Raw genomic sequence first — 22396 nt, 5'->3', positions numbered from 1 at the left:
AATTTATTTATCAAGATATTGTAGCAACACTATTGACAAGTGATAAATCCACACTTGACTCACACACTACTTTATAGTAAATAACTCAGAAAGCCTTGGAGTCTGTCAGTCTTTTCTTCAGGAGGAAATGAGATCATGTGGAGCAGGTCATGTGATCTGGAATTAACACACTTCCCAGAGAGGTGTTTTTGTAATGGGTAACTTAGTTGAAAATAAATTTATCGGACACGGACGCAATTTGTTATTTTCCATATAAAATTTGATATTTTGCCAAAAAAGAAATATCTGTCATGATTATCTCAATTTAATAAAATTACACAATCAAAACTATTTTTGAATAAGCTCATTTTATAATTGTTTAGCTCATTAAAAGGTGGTTGTTATTAAAATCCGATGGTTATTTAGCTGGCATTTTAGAGATATCCAATCATTTTTTATTAATAAGTGATTGTTTTCATCATAAATAATTATGCAGTTTGTAAAGACATGATCATAATGAATATACAAAACGTATCTTTATAACTTTTGATAAAAATGTGTGCAAGAAATAACCCATGGACTACAAAAGTCCCTTGATTATATATTGACTCGGGAGTCAGGGTCAGGAAAATATACAATGACAACAAAGCAGCCTCGTATTTTATTCGCTGTGAATGAGCTGTCAATAGTGGTTAGATGCAGTAATAATCGCTACTAATCTAATCCAGCTATGTCAATAAACACGACCTTTTCTGCAGCTGCGTTGCATTGGGTGTAATATGACATGTGTTGCAGCGCCCTCTCGTGTCGTCCTGAAGTATTGCTGCCGTTGTGGTTTGAGTTCAAGCATGTTAACATGAAAAGGGCACAGGAGGAGGGTAGTGGATAAACAGCAACGGGACAATCAGACATTTAGGGCTTCATGTGGACAGTAAAATAATATACCGAGAGAGGGAAGGATATCTGGACTCCTAAGGTAAGACAAAGTCCCTTTCACCATCTAATCTTTGTCCTCGCAGGCTGTCTGTTGTAGCTTGCTAGCTAACGTAATGTGAGAGCTTTATATCCCAGTGTCTCCTACCGGGATGGTGCATACGCAAGACGCTGTTCAAAAATGTACCGTTCAAGCGTTACCTCAACTATTGTCGACAAAGTGCTTCGAATAAAGTAAAAAATGACAGGTAATTAAGTTTAAGGAATTCCTACGCGATTCGGCAATGAGATTATTATTAAAACCTGCTGTTATTTCGATAACATTTGAGTTAGCCCACTTTGTTTGGATTGTTGGTCATAGCAACTAACTGTAACTAGTAAGTGTTAGCTAGCGTTAGCTTTAGCTTGCTGTCAGGGTGAAATTTATATTTTTAATGTCACCTCCAGGCAAACCAGCGGTGTTTTCTATATTGTGTTATTGTCGTATTCATGTCTCTGTCATTGTGACCCCCAGTTGTGGATAAAGGTAAAGGTAAGACAACGTGAGTGAACTGCTCAGACAGGGACGTTAGCTTGTTTGCTAACTTGACCTTCTAAAAGCCACAGTTAACCACTTCACTTTACAAATGTGGTTTAGTAGTAGTACGAAGCGGGCCAGTGTGTTGTTGTCACTCTGGCTTCACTTCCAGATCTTTCGTCATTTTTCACCTAAATAACTACACCACTCAGTGAGGAGTGAGTGAACAGCATGAGCCACAAATAACATGTCATTTGTTAACTTCTACCACCTGTACCTTAAGGTGTTTTTCTGCTTCTTCCCTGCGGATTTTCGACAACATGTTGGCATGTTTGTACATCCTATACCCTCAGTAAAATGTGCGTTTGAGCCTTCCAGTTGGATTTTAATTCGTATTCATGATAAGGGCTGGTTTCATTCCGCTCCACTTGTGCAGAATAAACATGAACTCGTTTGACAGGTTGCTGCTGATCTCAGTCTGAACAGAAATCGATTTTACACCCCTTTCTCAACCACTAAAACCAGCATGCAGCCTCTTCCTTCCTCATCTTAAATAAAAGCATCATCTCTCTTTTTTTTTTCCAGCATTTCACTGGCATGAGTCAGACTTAAAAGCAAATCAATTGATACATTAAGTATCTGTCCATCTTTGAATCCTTTTTTTCTATAATGGATTTTACACATGATATACAAATTCATAAATTATGAATGACATATGGCTGCTGTCAATAATTTATCTGCCTCTACAGTCTGGCATCAAAGGGTGATGTTTCTTCATGGCACATTTGTGGAAACCAGGGAAGATTTAGAGAATGAATTATTTCATATAATTTGAACTAAATTCAAATAATCTTGAATACAGTCTTACACTAAATTATTCTTCTTCCTCTTTTGTACAGGGTCTGTAGAGTCAATGTAAGCCCCTTCAGGCTAAACTTCACTGTGAGACTCCAAAATCACTCAACACAACTGAAGGAAGGAGGCAAATTCAGCGTTGGTGTGGAAAAAGCCTTGTTGACTACTGCGGTGGGGGGGCAGGAACACAGAACTCAGGAAGATGGCATCACCCTTTGTGCCTGTCCCTGTGCCCATGGACAGAGCCCTGTCAGGTGGTAGCAACAAGCTGAGACGACCACAGCGAGCTTCTTCACTAGGGAGCGTCTCCAGCAGCTCGGAGTCCTCGTCCTCTATCATCAGGATGGCCGGGGAGGACCATGGAGGAAGAGGAAGAGAATGTGGCGGCTTGGGTTCCCAGCGTCCGTCTCGCTGCGTAGACAGAGCCGGACGCAGCCGGACGCCGCCGCCCCTCCAAAGCCCTGTGACACGCTCTCGGGTAAACGGGACACTGGAGCCCTCTGTGGAGTACTCAAGCTGCCCTCGCTCCATATCAGATCCTGCTGGCAGCCAGCAAATTGAGGAGAGGCCTATCACGCCCACGGTGCTGGGGTATGAGGTCATGGAGGAGAGGGCCAAGTTCACGGTATGCACCTAGAAAACAAACTGGTTTATATGACATCATGACAGTTTTACCATTGTGACAGCATGTGAACCTATTCATCGGTTTGTCTTGCCAGAACAACAGTTTAGCAAATGGGATGGGCCTGTAAGCCTAATGTCAACATTTATTCAGCACACTCTTTTTTTATTTGTTTACAAATTATCTACTTGACAAGTGAGACAGGGCTGCACAGTGGGCTAGTGGTTAGCACTTTCGCCTTGCAGCAAGAAGATCCCCGGTTCAAATCCCGGCCTGGGCCTGGGATCTTTCTGCATGGAGTTTGCATGTTCTCCCTGTGCATGCGTGGGTTTTCTCCGGGTACTCCGACTTCCTCCCACAGTCCAAAAACATGCTGAGGTTAATTGATAACTCTAAATTGTCCGTAGGTGTGAATGTGAGTGTGATTGTTTGTCTGTATATGTAGCCCTGTGACAGACTGGCGACCTGTCCAGGGTGTCCCCTGCCTTTGTCTGAGTCACCTGGGATAGGCTCCAGCACCCCCCGCGACCCTAGTGAGGATAAAGCGGTGTATAGAGAATGGATGGACAAGTGAGACATGACATGAGACAAGTGGGGCTGTGCTTTTCAAATGTCGGCAAATTGTGGCATGTATAGGAGTATAACAGGAATCATTTACATTTTGCTGTATCACAAAACAGGGCTGCACAAAAAGATCCAGGTTTGCGTGCCGAGTTTGCTCTTTAGTTAAGCCTTCAGTGTGTTGCTTTGTTTGATATTAAAGTGCAATACTGCTATACTTTGGAACTTAAGATTATTTTCTCTGCTGCAGGTATATAAGATCCTGGTGAAGAAGACTCCAGATGAGAGCTGGGTTGTTTTTAGAAGGTACACAGACTTCTCCAGGCTCAATGACAAGGTGTGTTTGGGTGTGTTCATGTCTCGTTGTTATAAAGACAGCGCCAAATCTGAACCCAACATGAAGCTCCGATTTGTCATCATCCTTTCACGTATCTACACGGTTTCGACTATCAGCCATTTGCTTCCTTTTGTTTCTGGGTGCTTTGTGGAAGTGATTAGAGCTGCACAAAGAAGCTTACTGTTCCCAAACAGCCCATGAGCCTGAGCCAAGTAGGAGAATGAGTCTCTCGTGGTTTTGGGAAGGACAGTTTGGTCACAGATTACAAAAGGGGGCAAATATAAAGCTATGATCCTGCATGTTGTAAGTTCAGAAACCGTAATCTTAAGCAACAATAACGGTAGCACAGGAGATGGGAACGCCCTACATTCAACAAGGAGAACGAGTTAAGAGGTGTGGACTTCCTCTCCTCCATTCCTGTGGCTTTTCCACAGACAGCTGTAACAGTCATGCTGTGTTAGTAGCTGCAGAGGCTCGTTGATCAGCTGTTCGGAAATCTGCCAATTTCAAGTGTATTGTAATAACTGTGGCTCCAGGTCACAAATATTTAAAGGATTTGTCTTTAATTCTACAGTGATTATTTTAAATTGTTGTTTATGGAGCCCTTATAAAAATGTTTTACATATTTGTACAAAAAAGGGCTAACAACAAGCCAACCAATTATTATCAAAGCTAATATCAGAATATTATACTGAAACCACCGTATGGACAATGGCAATATTCAAATCATATGAGGTGCATTTTTTTGATAAAAGTAAAAAAAAAAAGTGTTAAAAAATACTTTTATTAATGAAGCATGATTGCACCATTGCACATATACTGGCTGAAAGAATCTCATCTAAATGAGCAAAGGAGACTGCCTCAGCCCACGTTTTCTGGTACAGCTGATTTTCACACTTGGAAATACTATTTTAGCCGAGCTACACTGACTGTGTTGTAGTTTCAAATATGTAGTTGTGTTTTTATTGCAGAAGACATGCAGAAGTTAAGTGTGAGCTTTATGGAGTAGCAGCTGTCACTGAAAATCATTAACCTTGAGTTGTCTTAAACACTGACTGCAGTGAAAAAAACTGCCAGAGGTGTTTGTAGACATGATCGTGTGTGTGTGTGTGTGTGTGTGTGTGTGTGTGTGTGTGTGTGTGTGTGTGTGTGTGTGTGTGTGTGTGTGTGTGTGTGTGTGTGTGTGTGTGTGTGTGTGTGTGTGTGTGTGTGTGTGTGTGTGTGTGTGTGTGTGTGTGTGTGTGTGTGTGTGTGTGTGTGTGTGTGTGTGTGTGTGTGTGTGTGTGTGTGTGTGTGTGTGTGTGTGTGTGTGTGTGTGTGTGTGTGTTCTAGCTGAAAGACATGTTTCCAGGCTTTCGCCTCTCGCTGCCTCCTAAACGCTGGTTCAAGGATAACTATGACAGCGACTTCCTGGAAGACAGACAGTTGGGACTGCAGGCTTTTTTGCAAAACTTGGTTGCACACAAGGACATCGCCAACTGGTATGTGACAGCTATGCAGTGTTTTTAAACTCAAAAATGCAGTTATTGTGACATTTTTTGTGTGTGTGCATGCTGAGACCTTTATCTGAAGCCTTTATGTTGTCTTGGCCACGTCACTGTTATTAGGTTACCAGATAAATAGCTGATACCAGAGTGAGGCTGTTATATAGTGTTCATTAAGTATTTTTTTATTGCATTATTGAGCACACAGGTCTGTTCTAAACGACAATCACACACACACACACAAACTTAGACATCATTATTGGTTCTCTTTGGCAGCCTGGCAGTGAGAGAGTTTCTGTGTCTTGATGACCCGCCTGGGCCTTTCGATAGTCTGGAGGAGAGCAGGGTAAGTCTGCATATACATGTTAAAGCGTGTGAGCTCACAGTTGTGTGCAGAACATCGGAAACACCTGGGCACATTAAGTTCTTTGAAGTGATGCAAATACAAGCTCTGGAGCAACGGTTTCCCTCAAATCATGAAGGTGCCCTGTGGAGTTATTGGAGCTATGGAGCGGTTTTTCTATCAGTGACTCTCCATTTTGTTTGTTGTGCTCAGACATAGGACACACATGACTGCAAGTGTGTAATGTAATACCCTGTCATGCACATGTAGTCATAGTATACCACTGATCCACACCAAGTGGTAAAATGTCAAGATAGGATTTACACGATGTTTGCTGGAGTTCGAGAACATCAACATTTCATTTTGTTTAGTTGCTTGGCTACTTGTGGAGGCCTCATATCCTTCACCCCTACCATCCCTAATAAACTTAGTGCTCTGCCAAGGAGGTGAAGTCTCAGCGGAGATGTGACGCTTGGCATACGTTCGTCTGTTGATCTGTTTGTCCATTTGCTACATTATTCAAAAACGGATTTGGATGAAATTTTCAGGGAAAGTCTGAAATGACACAAGGACCAAGTCATCAGATTTTGGCGGTGATGCAGTTTGTAGTCTGGATCCACGGATTTGTTAAAGATTTCTGTATCATTGCGAGATAGACATGACATCACTGTAATTATGACAAGAAGTGAATGCAACGTCAGCTGCCTGCCGACGATCACATGATTGTGATCCTACTACAAATCCACCACTGCAGACTTATTGGGACATACCCATCGGAAATCATACAACTGAGTAGCCTTGGCAGAGAAAAGAAATGTTAGCTTGACAAATTCTGACTCGTCACACTTTGTCCAAAAACCCACATCCATAAGTTCCTCAAAGCAGCAGGCTGAGGATCTAAAGTTAGGATGATTGATATCTGCTGCAGAGGGCTATAAAAAGTTAGCAAGTGTCTTCCTGCTTGTGATTTCCACTGTCTGAAATCTCATTTTGCAAATGGTAGTTCAGGGTGGCAGTGGAAGCAAAGACAAAGAAATGTTCTGCTGTAAAACAGCTCCACATCCACTGAAAAGGACCTGCAAAAAGAGGACTCAATCAAGAGTGGCGGTGCACTCCTCTTAATGCACAAAGGAACTCAACATGGAATAGTCATTAGAAGGAAAGTCTACCTGCAACCTCATCACAAAAGTCAACATCTGGACACATCAGTCATTTTGGAAATAAGTGTTTGTGACAGGTTCGCTGTCCGTGGGTCCACTTAATACACACACGCCCTGGTTGTCGAGGGAATATTGTTTATTACTGTACTACTTAAAGTTCTCCGCAGCCCGGTGCGCAGCCTCCGCTGCCTCTCAGTTCCCACGGTCTCCGCTGTCCCACAGTTATGCAGCCTCCGCTGTCTCTCCGCTGCTCCTCAGTCCATGCAGCCTCTGCTCTGTCTCTCTGTCCGCCCGGCTTTTATCCTCCGCTCCGGCTGCTACTGCAGGCATAATTAGGTCAGCCAATTACCATCACCTGTGCCAATTACCTTGACGCTGCTTCCATGCTCTCCTCCACACCTCTCTCCCCTGCAGCTGAGCTCTCCCACGCCCGTCGCCACAGTGTTAATTCTAGGTAAAGTTAAAAATCCAAATTTGTGATTGGAGGAAAAAAGGGAGCAGCATTTGATGAAAAGAACATCATGCATACTGTTCATGATGAGGAATGGAAGCGTTCTGCTTTGGGGTTATAGGAGGAGTTGCATGGATTCAGGGAAGATGGGATGGATTCCAACAAATGTCACAAACTATGGATGCAAATGTCAGGCAGTCAGTGAAGAAGGTGAAATGGAACGATGCCAGGTTCGAGGACAAAGATCCAAGGCATACCTCAAATCTGAAATCTGAAGCTTTTGAGGTGACCCTACAGCCCATGAGGCTATATATATATTCATGTAATATGAAGTAACATAAAGCCTGTAGTGACAAGTGTGTGAAGAAGCTCATTTTAATGTGTTTCCTGCAAGGTTGTATTTGCTTCTTTTCCATACAGTTGCATGGACTTTATGTGACATTTCCATGTTACTTTAAGGCATTTTCTGAAAAATGCTTCTGTTTTTAGTTGGAAAGGGTACTAGCTATTATTGCTGTTGCTCTGGGAACCGAACAAGTTTTTCCTGTAGCAGGAAGTTCTTGTTAAAGGCGGAGTGTTCGCTTCTATTCCAGTGCACTTAATGTCAAATTTAATGAATGTCTCCTCATGGTGTGCTAGCTGTCCACTCTGTGTGCGTCCTGAAAAGAAAGAAAATTGTAGGGTATGTGCACAGTCCTGGCTCTGTAGTAGGAAACGAACGAAGTGGCCTGAACCAGGCATACATGCTCATGCACAGGAAAGGGGGGAAAGGGGGGAGAGATGAGTGGGAAAGAAGCCTGTGGAGTCAGCTTAGTTAGCATGCAGTTGCTACCTTGGGGCATTAATATGGTCCTGGGTTTTTAATAAAGTCTGTTTCTCTGAACACTTGTATGGGTGTTGTTAGGGCATCTCTAAACACTTACATTTTAAAGTCTTTGCAAAATAACCTAAGATATAAAGTATTTTAAGTCAGCACGAAAGCTCAGGTGTCCTATTTACACTCTAAACTCAAAGCTGAAAAAGACACCCTGTTCTTTTGACAAAGATATGAAGTAGGTTGATGGTATTAATGACAAACACAGACTTGCCGTTATTACATAAATGTACAACTTCTGACATAGATGTCACAGCTTGTTCTGTCCCATGTGGCTGCCCTGGTAAAACAACCCACCAAATTTAACCTGGAGTTTTTTTTTCTTTAATTCAGACACTTCAAACCTACGTATGTTTGAAACTGTTTGATTATAGATTTTTAGAAATGACTTAAAGTAACTGCACAGTTTTTTACATTTACTAGTTGACACTTGCGTCTAAAAATGCAGTTCCTGTCTTCTTCTGTTGTCTATCAACAACATTAACAAAATTGGGGATATTTATTAAATATTTTCTGTTGTTTTTTCTCTCTCCCTCCAGGCGTTCTGTGAGACTCTAGAAGAGAGCAACTATCGTCTCCAGAAGGAGCTGCTTGAGAAGCAGAAAGAGATTGCATCACTGAAAAGGAGGCTGGCGGAGAGGGAACAGGCGATCCTAGTACTAGAGAAGCACATCAAGTCAGTAGGCAGACACAAATGTACACACACACACACTCACTCAGGTACAAGAGGTGGGATTAATGGTAAAGACTAGGGATGCAAATTTCAAACCATTTTGAAGTTAAAAAAAATACAGCTGATGTTTTTCAATGTGCAAATACAACCATATTTTAAATGATATCTCCACAAAATTGGTGTATCAGGAAATTTGAAGAACAGATGAAGTAAATACTTGGTTATTTTAATTCCAAATTATATAACAAATGATGGGTTCATTTTAAATTCTTCGTCGTTGACTCAGCCAATAAGTATTAAACACAGCGAATGAGCTGCTGTCTTCCACAGCGAATAACCTGCAACTTTTATATCGCCACAGAAGATTTTATATCAAATCAATCCTGATGTACTGAAAACAGCCGCTCAGCTAGAATAGGTATCGACAAATACTGTTGTAGAAACTTTATTAGTCCAACAAATTTGTCAGTGTTTATGGTCACAAATAAAATTTATTTATACACAACATCTTTTTAATTTGAAAGCTGTTGGAAGCCTGTGATCGAAGTCCTGCTGCTGCTGAACATTGACATTATTAGCATCGACAGACACTCAGCTGCCAGCTTGTGTTAACATTTGAACATCCTAGCTTAGCGTTAGCATGAGCAGACATCCTCAGCTTGACTGCCATATTTAGCAAATAGACACCAGGGAGGTGCATGTGAGGGCCACAGGTAGTCAGCAAACACACCTGTAACTTCACCTCATCAAACAAAAAGCTCCACTTGGTGGTGCAACAAGACACTACAGCAGTTACACAATACCTTTTCTGGCAGTTTAATTGGTTCATGAAAAAAAGTTCTTGATTAACTATTACCCAGTAATTGTTAGCAACCATTGTAGACGCACATATGATGCAAATGACATGAATACAAGTCACAGCTTCAAATCATACAATGTGCTTTATCAATGCTGCAGTAGGATGAGCAACATGAAAAATGATCACGATGTCACTAAGAACCAGTTGCTTGTGTGTGTGTGTGTGTGTGTCAGTGGTGAGTGTGTGAGCCCCGAGTCTCCGTTTGGTTTTTCAGCTCAGGGCAGTGAAAGCAGTGCAGATGTGGACGTGGAATCATCCGCTGCAGAGGCTGATCAGGACATGTCTGACGACACGGGGTAAAAGACACACAAATCCACACAAAAGTACAATGCTGGAGCAGATGGGTTGTAGTAGATACGAACAACACACACAACCACGTTTAACAAAACAGTAATTAAAGAACTATAAATAATTAATTTAGCCTTCTCAAGTAAATCTCTGTTGGCTCTGTTTCATGTATGCTAAATGATACCAAATATTTTCTCACTCTGTTTTTGCTGCCAAACCCCGAGCTAATTTCCTAATACCTTTAAAAAGTGGCTCAAGGGTCGAGGGCAGTGTTCAATGGTGAAGGTAGAATGCTGAACATGCATCATCTGAAGGAGCAGAAAACCTTTGCTTCCTCCAATCAGGTTAACAAACTGTCCTTGACAGCATTTTTTTTCAGTTCTTCTTAGCAATTCAGGCAGATGAAGACTAAAAAACCTGGAGACCTCCTGCCAAAATATGATCACACACAAATAGAAAATCAAGGCTTGTCTGCTCTAAAAATAGGGATTTCTCTTCACTTTAGTTTAAAAAAAACTATGGTTTGTTAGCCATCTATAGTAGTGACCTTGATTTATAGGTTCTGGACAGTGGGGGGTTTTCTTGGTCTGGCCTGTACCGCCAAAACCGGTGTTTTGGTGCGAGCTATCGCGCGATTTCGGAACGAGATTTGCTTTCTAGCATCCTGAGTTTTGGATACAGACCACAACAAATAGCGATCACCTGGTAATGTGGAGGTTTTCGTTCACTTCTCATCTCTAGTATGTTGTGGGACACACGTTGAGACTATCTGAGCTGGTCAGTGTGGGGAAAAAAGCACGTTAGGGTGGACTTTGACGCGGGGTGGGGGGGCAAGTCGCCCCATACTTTTCGCTAGCTGAGCTGCAAAGCTGCCTGTCTGGCTAAATACTGGAGCTATGTCGAAAATTCATTTCTCCATCACTCACATATATGGAATGACCCCAGGTTGGAAAAAAAACGAAGTTCCCCTGTAAATAACCCTAAAAATGAATGCGGGTCATTTTTGACCCATGTTGTGCATTAGAAGGGGTGTCTGTGTGTTGTGCATCAAAGGGTTAATGAAGACAAGCTTCTCTGTCAAGTCTGCAGATAAACTGTTGCGTCAAATTTGGGTCAAAAGTCGCGCGCGCAACACGTACCCCGCGCGAGCGGAAAAAAGTCTCCACGGGTGCAAAAAACACTCTGCGCTCGCGTGGCAATCTCTCCGCGCGCGAGGAGCCTCTTACGTGCGTGGAGACATTGCTACTCGTCCGTGTATGGTGCCATAATTATCCGTGAAGAAGACTTTTGACCCTTTGTGGGCGGATACCAGTGCTCGCCACAACCTCCTTATGATTGGCTGTCTGTGACAGCAAGAACTCACCCCCCCACGTGGGATGCCACTGTATACAAGAGAGGAAATGACACAGTCGGCTGGAGCCCCTTTGATGCTGCTGCCGCTGTTCTGCAGCTCTGCCGAACACACACAGAACCGAGCCCGGATCTCCAACTGCCGGTGGGTGAGTGTCTCCACGTATTTCTGCCCCTTAACGGGAGGTCTCAGTGCTCCATTGCGGGGCTGTCAGCCTTTAGTACAGCGAAGTTTCTCCATTGCTAACGGCAGTTACCCAGGTGGACTGACCAGAATCGGCCCAGAAGCCCAGCGTGTCTACACCCCATGGACTTGAAATGTACCCCTAATTATAGAATCACTCTTAAACTCCCTGTCAGAATCACTGGAGTAGACACGCTGGGCTTCTGGGCCGATTCCGGTCAGTCCACCTGGGTAACTGCCGTTAGCAATGGAGCTAACTAACGTCTAATCGCTGTACTAAAGGCTGACAGCCCCCCGTTTAGAGCCAGAAATACGTGGAGACACTCACCCACCGGCAGTTGGAGATCCGGGCTCGGTTCTGTGTGTGTTCCGCGGAGCTGCAGAACAGCGGCAGCAACATCAAAGGGGCTCCAGCCGACTGTGCCCACGTGGGGGGTGAGTTCTTGCTGTCGCAGACAGCCAATCATAGGGAGGTTGTGGTGAGCACTGGTATCCGCCCACAAAGGGTCAAAAGTCTTCTCCCCGTGCGCGTAAATCAGAGCTCACAGATAATTATGGCACCATACACGGATGAGTAGCAATGTCTCCACGCGCGTAAGAGGCTCCTCGCGCGCGGAGACATTGCCACGCGCGCGCAGAGTGTTTTTTGCGCCCGTGGAGACTTTTTTCCGCTCGCGCGGGGTACGTGTTTCGCGCGAGAGAGTGTTGCACGCGTGCGACTTTTGACCCAAATTTGACGCCATAATAAATGGTTTCGCTTCTCATCCAGTACATTTGAGGTAGCACTGAAAAGTCTCTCACTGTCAACACTTGTGCAAGGGGCAGAGAGGAACTTGGTGGCAACAGCAGCCAGAGAGGGTTTTTGTGTAGCATGCGCCCTCCAGTATTCCAGTGGACTGACTGACCTGGGGATGGTTTGTTCAGAGAAGTGGCTGTGCACTTTAGTGACAACTGAAGATGAGGTGCCACATCTCGTTTCAACCTCACTTTCTTCCAAAATTTCATCAAACACGTTTCTCAGTTTGTTGCTTGCCTCCGCTGGTCTTGCACATGGGTTGGACTTGCTGGCTCACTGCTGACTCTGCAGACCTTCTCCACAGTCTCTAGGAGTGAGGCTTTGGCACTTTTCAGGTTGGCTGCACTTGTGAAATACCTAGAAATATTACAAATAATCATTAACTCACACAAATTATACCCTTGGTAATAAAATAATTTTGGCAAAATAAATGTTAAAAGACTTGCCTGTCTTTGTATCTTGGGACCACCAAAGTGGCGATGTAGTACAGTGGCTCCGTCTCAACATAGGAGAAGCGCCTGTTTACAGCCTCGAGGAGAGTGCTCTTCATGGTTTTGATTCCTGCGTCACTTTCGTCTTCTCGAGACAGAACTCGCTGCAGCACTGTGATGGCAAGTATCACATCAGCACATGTTGCCGTCTCTGCACTCACTGACTTTGTAACCTCATCAAATGGGGCCAGGACAGTTGCAGTCTTCTCTGCTAACATCCACTGGTTTGCTCAGAGTAGAGGGTAGGCTGTGCTCGCCTGCATAGCCACTGAGGGGACGTTTTTGCTTCAGGAGGCTTTGAAGCATGTACAGAGTGCTGTTCCATCTCACTTGCACATCCTGCTGCAGACGTTTTGTGGGCATTTTAAGGTCAGTCTGAATGTCCTCCAGGCGTGAGTAGGCTAGGGGTGAATGCTTGAAATGACCCACAATTTTCCTGGCAGTGACCAAAGTGTCATTCACGCTGCACTGTGACAGTAAACCCTCGTGTACGATGAGGTGCAGCGTGTGTGCAACACAGCCCAGGCTCCGCACCCCCATTTCATCCATGGCTTTGTGCATGTTGCTGGCGTTGTCTCTTAAAACCACATGCGCTCGTTCTTTCTGTATTTTCAACATTTTCTCAATAACTTCTTTCACATGTTCAGTTGTGTGTGAGCCACGGAACTCGTTAGCATGCAGCACAACATTAACGGGGTTAAAAGAGGTGTCAATCCAGTGTGCAGTAAGACTTAAAGGCATTAGAGGAGATTTAATTTCCTACGACTTTGAACGTAGCATGCACACATACAACCTCTCCCTCACCCCCCTCTAACATCCCCCCTCTTAACATTTACGAAGAAACGCCCCCCTCCAGAAACTTGAGTAGGAATCGTGAAGTTGCCTACAGCCGCAGTATAATACAATAATACATTTTACCTGTCCAGAAGGAATTTAGCAATCAAGGCATCTGTCTTTAGGTCCATTTGTTGCTTGAGCTGACGCCATCGCCCAAATGACTCGCCTATAATCACTTTTGTTTTTGCATTCTCGCGATCCAGTTGTCTTTTATTTTCAAAAAATGCCTTTCTTTTACGGCTGGGTCCCCCTGGATCTTTATTTGCCATCATGTAAAAAAAAGATGAGCAAAACAAGTCGCCAGCTAACTACGAAGCTATACCAAAGCAACACATACACAAAACACGTAAGTCCTAGGCGTATGTAATCTACGTAACTAGGCCTGAGCCGGAAGATTTTTGATTGACAGGAAAGGGAGCAAACCAAACGCCTCGGTCCGAGCGCAATGATTGGCTGATGTTTTTCAGGTCCTGCCATGTCCACAGTTATTTTTTTTTAAATTTTTTTATTTTTTTTAGAAACCATACATACAAGTCCACTAAAGGTCAGTATATTCATTTTATGTGAATCAGACAAATTAAACAAAAAAAAAACATCCTCCATATTGCCTTTAACAGAGACATTGGGCACACATCAGAGCTCCAAATGTCTGTTATAAAGGAAATGCTGCTTGCATCAGCTATGAGGGATCGGATGCGTTCACAAACCCTCTCGTGTAGCTCCGGTAATGCCGCATCCGTCAGATAGTGCTCTACAAAGACCATCAGGCGACGAAATCCTTTGTTTTCCACCATGGAAAGAGGTTGGTCGTCCAGTGCAATGAATTCGACAATCTTTTCTGTTAATTTCCTGGACTTCTCGCTGTTTCGAGGTAGCTTTTCTCTTCTTTGAAACACCTCCACCAAAGTTTGTTGCTGTGGCTTCGCTGTCTTTACCTTATATATCCCAAACTCCGTGGGGTGACTTCTTTGTAAATGTCTGATCGTATTTGTTGTATTAAAGTGCGCCCTGCTGCTGCCTCCTCAAGAAATGTCCTTTTTGCAAACATTGCAAGACACTGTTGGACTGTCGTTGGTTTGAAGGGAGAAGTAATCCCAAACAGCGGACATGCTGCAACTGCCGTAAAGTGTGACGGCGCTGAAAAACGACATCGACTCGATACCGTGACTAAAGCCGATACCACCCAAGTTTCCAAAAATAGGCGTATCGGGGTCCGATACCGATAATGAGTATCGGACTGGTACATCCCTACTCTGTACCCCTATAGAGATATTCCATTAAAAATCAGCCACTTCCAGCTAGAATAGTTATTTACCATATTAAAAGCCACATTAACATTAAATTATTCCTGATTCATTTAATGTTATCTTCATAGAAAAAACTGCTTTTGTTTCAGAAATAAAGAAGTTTCTAATAGACCCCCTTTTGAACGGTAGTGTATGAATGAGAACATGTTTATTTGAAATTCAGCTGTATTAAAACACAGTACAAACGGATATTTGACATAAATTGGAGTTACGTTCCATTTTCGTTCTAAATCGGAACTCCAGTGAAAATGGAAACAAAGCTGTTACACGCATCACAATATTGATCAGTTCTTCTGAAAAGTCAGGAATTCCAGTGACTTTCATACATGTATGAGTCATTTTAAAAGAAGGTAACAGAATATGTTGCACTGTTTTTACAACTTCAGTGTTTATTATTATATCTAGTTTCACCTCCATGGAGATGCTTTCCTTTACTTCAAAGCACTGCCATCAGAGGAATCTGACTTGGGCTTGAGAGCCATAATAAAGGGCGAAACGTTAGTGAGTGTAACACAATCTAAGGTGGCGTACAACTGGCAAATGTCTTATAGCACCATGTGACGTCGTATTCGTCTGCTCTGCTCACCAGCTAGCGGAGCAGCTGGCGAATGTAACCAGGTCCAACAAAATGCTGTATGTCTTAAACCAAGGACCCGCCCTTAACCAGTTCTGACATAACGACGAAACTCCAAAGGTCAAGGATGTCGTAAACCAAGAACCCCCCGTATATGTGAGCACACCTTCAAGTTTGTTACAACCGCAACCCCCCCCCCCCCCCCCCCCCAAAAAAAAAAAAGGATTTTCCACATTTGGGACCTTTAATCAAAAGTGACAAAAAAACTACTCCACTGTCAACCATTTGACATTCTCACCACCTTAAACAACAACAGCAGTTTTACGATACCTCACAGAAAGCCTGAATCCAGAAAATACAAAAAATGACTAGAGATTAAAATCTAAAACCTGGCCATAGTCAGGTGGTATGGTGCTGCAGTGCTTAGTGCTGTTGTTTCATTTTAAGAGTTTTGTGTGTTTACTGCCTCCCAGATGTTGAGGTTTATTCAAGCATTTGACCATGTTTTCGGGTTATTGAATGGGGTTATGTTTGTTCTAATAACAAACCAAGCCTCAGCCAAAGTTTTCATTAATGAATTTGAGCCTGACACGGGAGGAATAGTTTTGAACTTGAACGCACATTTGAGTAAACCTGCCACTCTCTGGTTCTTCTAAAGGAAGAGTCACGAGCGTGTACACCTGTAAAAATATTGGGTAAAGAAAATGTCATTATCGCTGCTGTTATTTTCATCACAGTTACACCTTTTATTTTGCTTTTTAAAAGATGTTTTCCCTTCTTGTGTTTGTTTTTACCCTCACATTTCACAGCAGTGCTGCCCCAATCTGAAAAAAAGAGCCCCATAACATGTGAGGTACTTCAAATATCAGTTCAGCAGGCTAACCTTATGGTGTACTATATTTTATGTCCTTCTTCTCAGTAACATGCATCCTGTTGTTGATTGTTCTTTGAAGATGTCCTGTTTTCTACTGTCAGGGCACTGAAGGATAGGCTCAGATTATTTTCAAGTCCGTCTTAATCTACTCACATGTGAAGTGTGTGTCTCTAGCTGCACATGTTACATGTTAGTAATATGCTTGAAAAAGACCCAGACCTATCTTTCAAGTGCTTGTGGTCAGGATGTTTATGAAGGTCGGGGTGAGGTCACTTTCAGTACACCTAGTTCACAAAAAACTATCCTTTAACCCTTTAAGCTTCAGTCAATTCCAGCCGTTTTCAGTACAAAAAATCGCTAATATTCTATTTTTAAATAAAAAAAATTACGAAAAATACAGGGAATATTGGACGCGCATCGGGAGGTGCATTTCCTTGAAAACGACCGATTCGGGGATTTTATACCGACTTCAGGACATGTTTTGGACAAAATAGTTTCCTGGCTTGTGTCATCTGATGTAAAAGGTTGGATTATAGCCGTTTTTTGTGGAATCTTTTTTTTTGTGTGTAATAATAAACCCGGAAATGTGAGTCGCGCTGTGTGCTTTGAAGCCGTGTATAGAGAACGGATGGATGAATATTTGTTTTTGTCGGACAAATGTGTTTTTCTCACCCGCTGTGGTAATCGCATCTGAAAGTGGTTTATACCGGCGGATTCATGAGAATCTAAGCTTTCCATCGGTGTATAGTGTTTGTATAATCGCGTTTGCACCCGTCGGACATTCCTGAAATTCCTATGCAAATTAGTAGGTGTACCGCCGGCGGTACACTGAAGCTTAAAGGGTTAAAGTTCATTGTCTAATGGATGCAAATATATTTTTTTGAAATGACGTAAAATCAAATTAGAAAAATTAGATCAGACATTTTTATTTGAAGAAACTGCATCGCTGGCCACCCAATAATTTTAACCAGTACACTACTGTTCAAATGTTTGGGCCATCCAGACAATTCCATGTTTTCTATGAACACTCACACTTTTATTCATGCGCTAACATAACTGCACAAGAGTTTTCTGATCATCAATGAGCCTTTAAACACCATTAGCTAACACAATGTAGCATTAGAACACAGGAGTGATGGTTGCTGGAAATGTTCCTCTGTACCCCTATGGAGATGTTCCATTAAAAATCAACCATTTCCAGCTAGAATAGTCATTTACCACATTAACAATGTCTGTTCTCTATTTCTGATTTATTTAAAATCTTTCTTCATTGAATTTCCCTTCAGGGATTAATAAAGTGATTCTGTTCCATTTAATGTTTTCTTCATTGAAAAAAAGGCTTTTCTTTCAGGAATAAGGACATTTCTTGAACGGTAGTGTAGGTGTCACAACACCAGGCCAGATATCAGGCACTCAAGTAAAGTTCTGCTTGTTGAAATGAGTGCCCTGAAACTGACTTCACCCCCAGCGTGTACCTGTTGTACTGCTGTGCTCTGTGAACCTTTTGGCTGTACCACCCCGCACCCCTGCATCATTTCTGACTAACACATGCTGTTAGTGCTCTCCTTCACATGGTGATGTGTGCTCACTGTGTGGGCGTCGTAGGTTCTTGGATTTCAGGTTTTTCTTCCTCCTCTCCCCATCTGTTGCATTGACAACTTCCAGCAACTCACAACTTGTTTGGACTGCTTGTATGATTTAAGAATGGAGACCAGAAGTAAGGGGACTGATGCCTTCATCAGTTACACACTGACAGATGGCAGAGAGTCAGAGAGAAAACACCTGTCTTCCAGTTTGTTCTCAGTGGACTTGTAACTGTAACTCGCTGACGTTTTGGCATTACTAACTTTTTGTCTTTCCCACATGGATGGCTCACAAATTGGGCTGTTCTCGTGTCTCCCCTCTACTTTTCCTCTTGGATTCTCTCAGTCTGTCGGGCTTGGTGTTGTCTGAGTTATACACTTCTCATATTCCATGTAATTTGCCCAAATGCAAAGTGCTGATCGTATTCCCTCTCTTCAGTGGCAGGTGTGAGATCCAGCCGGTGCGATCCTCCGCATGTTGGTGCGGGCCGTCACTCAGCGTCTCTCCTCCGGTCATCCAGGTCACGCAGCTTTACCACAAGGAGCTGGAGCACTAATGCCGAACCGTGGTCCTCCTCATCTTCCTCTTCCTCCTCGCCTGCGACACCGCTCCACATTTCACATGCTGGAGTGCTACTCAGTACCCGTTTTCAGTTTTTTTTCATTCTTTTTTTTGACTTCACCACTGCCTCCTCACCATCACATCGCGTTTTTCCACCTTTCAGATTCTAGCCGCTGTTTCACCTTTCATTATCGGAGTTGGATCTGATTCAGCGTTTCCTTCTAGATCTGTGTGTAGAGTTAGGAGGGTTGTATATTGGAACAGGCTGTTCTGTGGGTCAAGGGATATTTTCTCTGGCGCTGACAGAAGACAACGAAGGCCATGAAAACCTCAGACTAGGTTGATCTTTCTTCAAATTTATGGGAATGTTTTGGCCCCAGGTTAACTTTGGACCTCCTACTCTGGCTGCTAGACGGGATCAAGTTGATCCTGGAGGCACAAAGCCAAAGTTTGGCTTCTTGAACCAAAAATAAAGCCACTGGTTTGATGGCTTTCAAAATTGTGACAATCTACAGAAAACCTGGACAGTCATTTCATCAGTTCCTGCAGATCTACATTGCCTTACGGCTCCTCACTTGTGACAAGAAGCCATCTTCTCAAGCTACAGAAACACCCCCGTATGGTTATAGAAACAAGTCTGGGTCAATAAAAAGTCGGATTCAGAATAAGCATTGGCAGCCAGGTGGGTATCACAGAAACAGTGGTCATTTTGTGTTTGCATTGCTTAGTACTGCCATTATCACTCACTGTAAGAGTCAGACCTCCTTTCATGTGAAACTTCAATGTGTTTTCACTTTAAGTCAGACAGTTTGCATCTGAAAGCCTACATTCCCTTATGTTTTTAGTGCTATGTGTGATTTGTGGTGAACCAAGGCCTATGAGTGACACTGAAGTCTATAATTTACTGTTCAAAGACAGAGCCAAGGCACGCAATGGTCAGTGTTCACACTAATCCTCCCATTTTCCCGTCACATTCCAGCATATACACACATTCATCTGGATAACACAGAAATGGTTTGCTTCTTGGTACTGATTATTGTGTTTTAGTTTAGCTGTATAAATATTTACATTAACAGACCACCTTTCCTGTTAGGGTGGAGATTGGACCTGGACTATTTTTATGACACAGGCATGATGAAAGGATCAGTGGATTTAGTTTGCAGAAAGATCTGCTTATCTACTCACCTCAACACGTGTGGCCGTGTAGTTTTATTTTTTTCTGCTGAAGATTTTGAAATGTACTTCAAAGAGTTCTGCTTCTGTCCTGATAGAAATCAGGGGAATAGAATTTTGTTAAAAAATATTTGACATGTTAATTGTTTTCAGTGAAAATTATGAGGGCAACAGTTTTGTGTAATTACCCTCCCCTGTAGTTGGGTTGCAGAAGAAACTGGAGAACCAGAAGTCCTAAAATCCCAGCAGATTAAACTAAAACTAGCTACATGATAAAATACCCCTCAGAGTAAGTTTTGTAATTTCAGTGAAATGTACCCTTTAAGAGACTGGATGTATTTATTTTAAAACAAACCTCAACTGCAGTTAAGAAATGCAGAAGGAAGTTTCCACAGTGGTGCTTATATCCCTGAATTAATCCAGAGGTTGAAACCTGTAGACTAACAGGCTGCAATTCTGAGAGAAGAGTGAAACTAGAACTCCTTTTTACCAACACAGCCTTGGTTTAATGGCCATTAAAGATAAGAAGTTAAACCACTGCACTGATGTTTCAGGAGGAACTGGGTGCCATAGGTAACTGAGAAACACGATCCAGCCTTGTTGGCTCTGTGTCTGCATTAAGACTGTTACCAGGTAAAGAAATCATCCACAAAAGCCATATTTTTAGACCTAATTAGCACTTGAGAGGTTTCTCATGTGGTAGTATGTGCTGACCAGCTGTTATTTTCATGCTGTGATGATAACAAAGCGTATGATCGCCACAGCTGCTGCTGAATTATCTCAAAAACCGGCCTGCAAACGGTTGTGTGATGCACTTTATGGATGAGTGGCAACCTGTAATGTTTGCTAGGATGTTGTTTTTACTACTTGGCCTGAGACAGAAACATGCCTTTTCCATTACTAAAGCTGTCTGGGTTCCCAACTGGATTTAATATGTTATTTTTTTGAGTTGTGTTCAGATCTTATGTAAATTTCCTTTTCGTCTAAGTGCCTTGAATAGCTTTGATTTTGATGTGTTTGAATAGCTTTATAGGTTTGTGTCGAACATGAAACATATCCACTATGTCTCTCTGATGGAAATACTGTTTAAAATAATGCACCTATGTATATGTTGCTTGGAATAGACTTTTTTTTGTAATATTACATGAATTAATATGGAGTCTTAGTTCAGAAATACACCGACAGTTGCACTATAAAACCTTTATATGAATAACATTTGGTATCACCAGTAATGCCCCAGACTTAAAGGGATAATTCACTCAGTAATTAGAAAATGTACACTGTAGATACGGTTACACATGATATAGCAGAGATGTTTATAAAAAGGAAATATTTAATTCACACACAATTAAACATGGAGTGATATAGTGACTGTGTGCTTCCTGCTTCCTCACTTTTAAAGATGTCATTTCTTCATCACCATGCTTCTTTCCAGCTGGGACCCCCCCAAAATGCAACTTTATGGAGAAGTTCCCTGAAGAAGATACTACTACGTGTGTTCATACTGAGCAGCAAATACTTATAGGAGTCACATGGGAGCAGTTTGTCCACAGGGCTTCAAATTTCAGGGATTTAATTTTACAATGTTTGTAGCTTATCAGCTTTTCCCCGCACAGATGTCAGCGTTTACGGTCTTCCACCTCAGCAGGGTGATCAGGAAAGCTCTCGCAGGTCATCTGTTGTCCATATGGACGATTCTCGCTTTGGGCTTGTATTTTATTGCTCTGCTGCACTCTCAGTTATATGCCGCTTGTGTTTTATATTGCGAACCTTGAACCGAATTTGTCGCAGCTTTCTAATTAAAGCAGAGTGTGTCCAACTGCTGAAGGACTGCATCTGCACTTCCTGGCTGAGAATCTGTATCTTCAGGTGTGTTTCCTGCATTAGGTTCCTTGTTTTAGCCATTTTTGTCTCTGAAGAACTTTCTGATATTCTGGCTTTGTATAGACACGAAACATAGCAACAAAAATTGTGTCTTTTAATAAAAAACACGACCTTCATTAGTGGATTAGTGGAGGTACCTGTATGTGACCTTGCATGTCCTGTCTGCAACCAAATTCATGCCACATGTGCACACATCTGTAGCACAGCAAGGTTTGATGGCGTGTTGTTTTTATGGGGTTGCAAGGGTTTTTGATGATCCATTCCCATTCATTTACCAATATGGCTACATCATTTGATCAACATTCATGAGATCAAATGGGGATCACGGTCCAGATGTGGATTGGATCATAATGTTGTTTTTGGTTATTCTCGCTGCAAAGGAGAGCACAGAATTAGTCATATTTGTGTCACATGGCACATAAAAACGTTGCATGTTTACTGGTGAGTTGTGCAACACATGAGACACATTGGGGGCTGAACAGTGGATTGTTGGCTAGCCCTTGCAACCTCACAGTGCTACCTTACAGCTAGAAGATCCCTGGTTTGCGTCCCGGGATGGGATCTTTCTATGTGGAGTTTTCATGTTCTCCCTGTGCATGCATGGGTTTTCTCCAGCTTCCTCCTACAGTCCAAAAACATGCTGAGGTTAATTCGTAACTCTAAATTGTCCGTAGTTGTGAATGTGAGAGTGATTGATTGTCCCTATATGTAGCCCTGTGATAGACTGGGGAACTGTCCAGGGCGTCTCCTGACTTCACCCTAAGTCAGCTGGGATAGACTCCAGCCCCCCTGCAACACTAATGAGGATTAAGCGGTGTATAGATAATAGATAGTAGAGACACATT

At 42.6% G+C, this 22396-nt stretch overlaps 1 protein-coding gene across 5 annotated transcripts; it reads left to right on the top strand.

Annotated features, from left to right (window-relative positions):
- The first annotated feature begins 796 nt into the window (after positions 1-796).
- snx16 (sorting nexin 16) lies at positions 797-21038 on the top strand. Of its 5 annotated transcripts, none has more exons than XM_022213942.2 (9): positions 797-955; positions 2329-2909; positions 3718-3804; positions 5137-5285; positions 5565-5634; positions 8656-8792; positions 9822-9944; positions 16288-16323; positions 18372-21038. In XM_022213942.2, exons 2-8 carry the CDS (start codon positions 2487-2489, stop codon positions 16301-16303), a joined length of 1005 nt encoding a protein of 334 aa, XP_022069634.2. In that variant the 5' UTR covers positions 797-955; positions 2329-2486; the 3' UTR covers positions 16304-16323; positions 18372-21038. The 5 variants fall into 5 exon arrangements, with proteins under 5 accessions (XP_022069634.2, XP_022069632.2, XP_022069633.2 ...); XM_022213940.2 differs by having other exon boundaries at positions 16285-16323; XM_022213941.2 differs by having other exon boundaries at positions 16288-16328; positions 18372-18495.
- Positions 21039-22396: the final 1358 nt, after the last annotated feature.

Source organism: Acanthochromis polyacanthus, chromosome 20 (assembly GCF_021347895.1).
Source record: "Acanthochromis polyacanthus isolate Apoly-LR-REF ecotype Palm Island chromosome 20, KAUST_Apoly_ChrSc, whole genome shotgun sequence".
Lineage (NCBI taxonomy): Eukaryota > Metazoa > Chordata > Actinopteri > Pomacentridae > Acanthochromis > Acanthochromis polyacanthus.
Note: the sequence above shows the minus strand (reverse complement) of the source record. Positions and strands in the feature narration are given on the sequence as shown.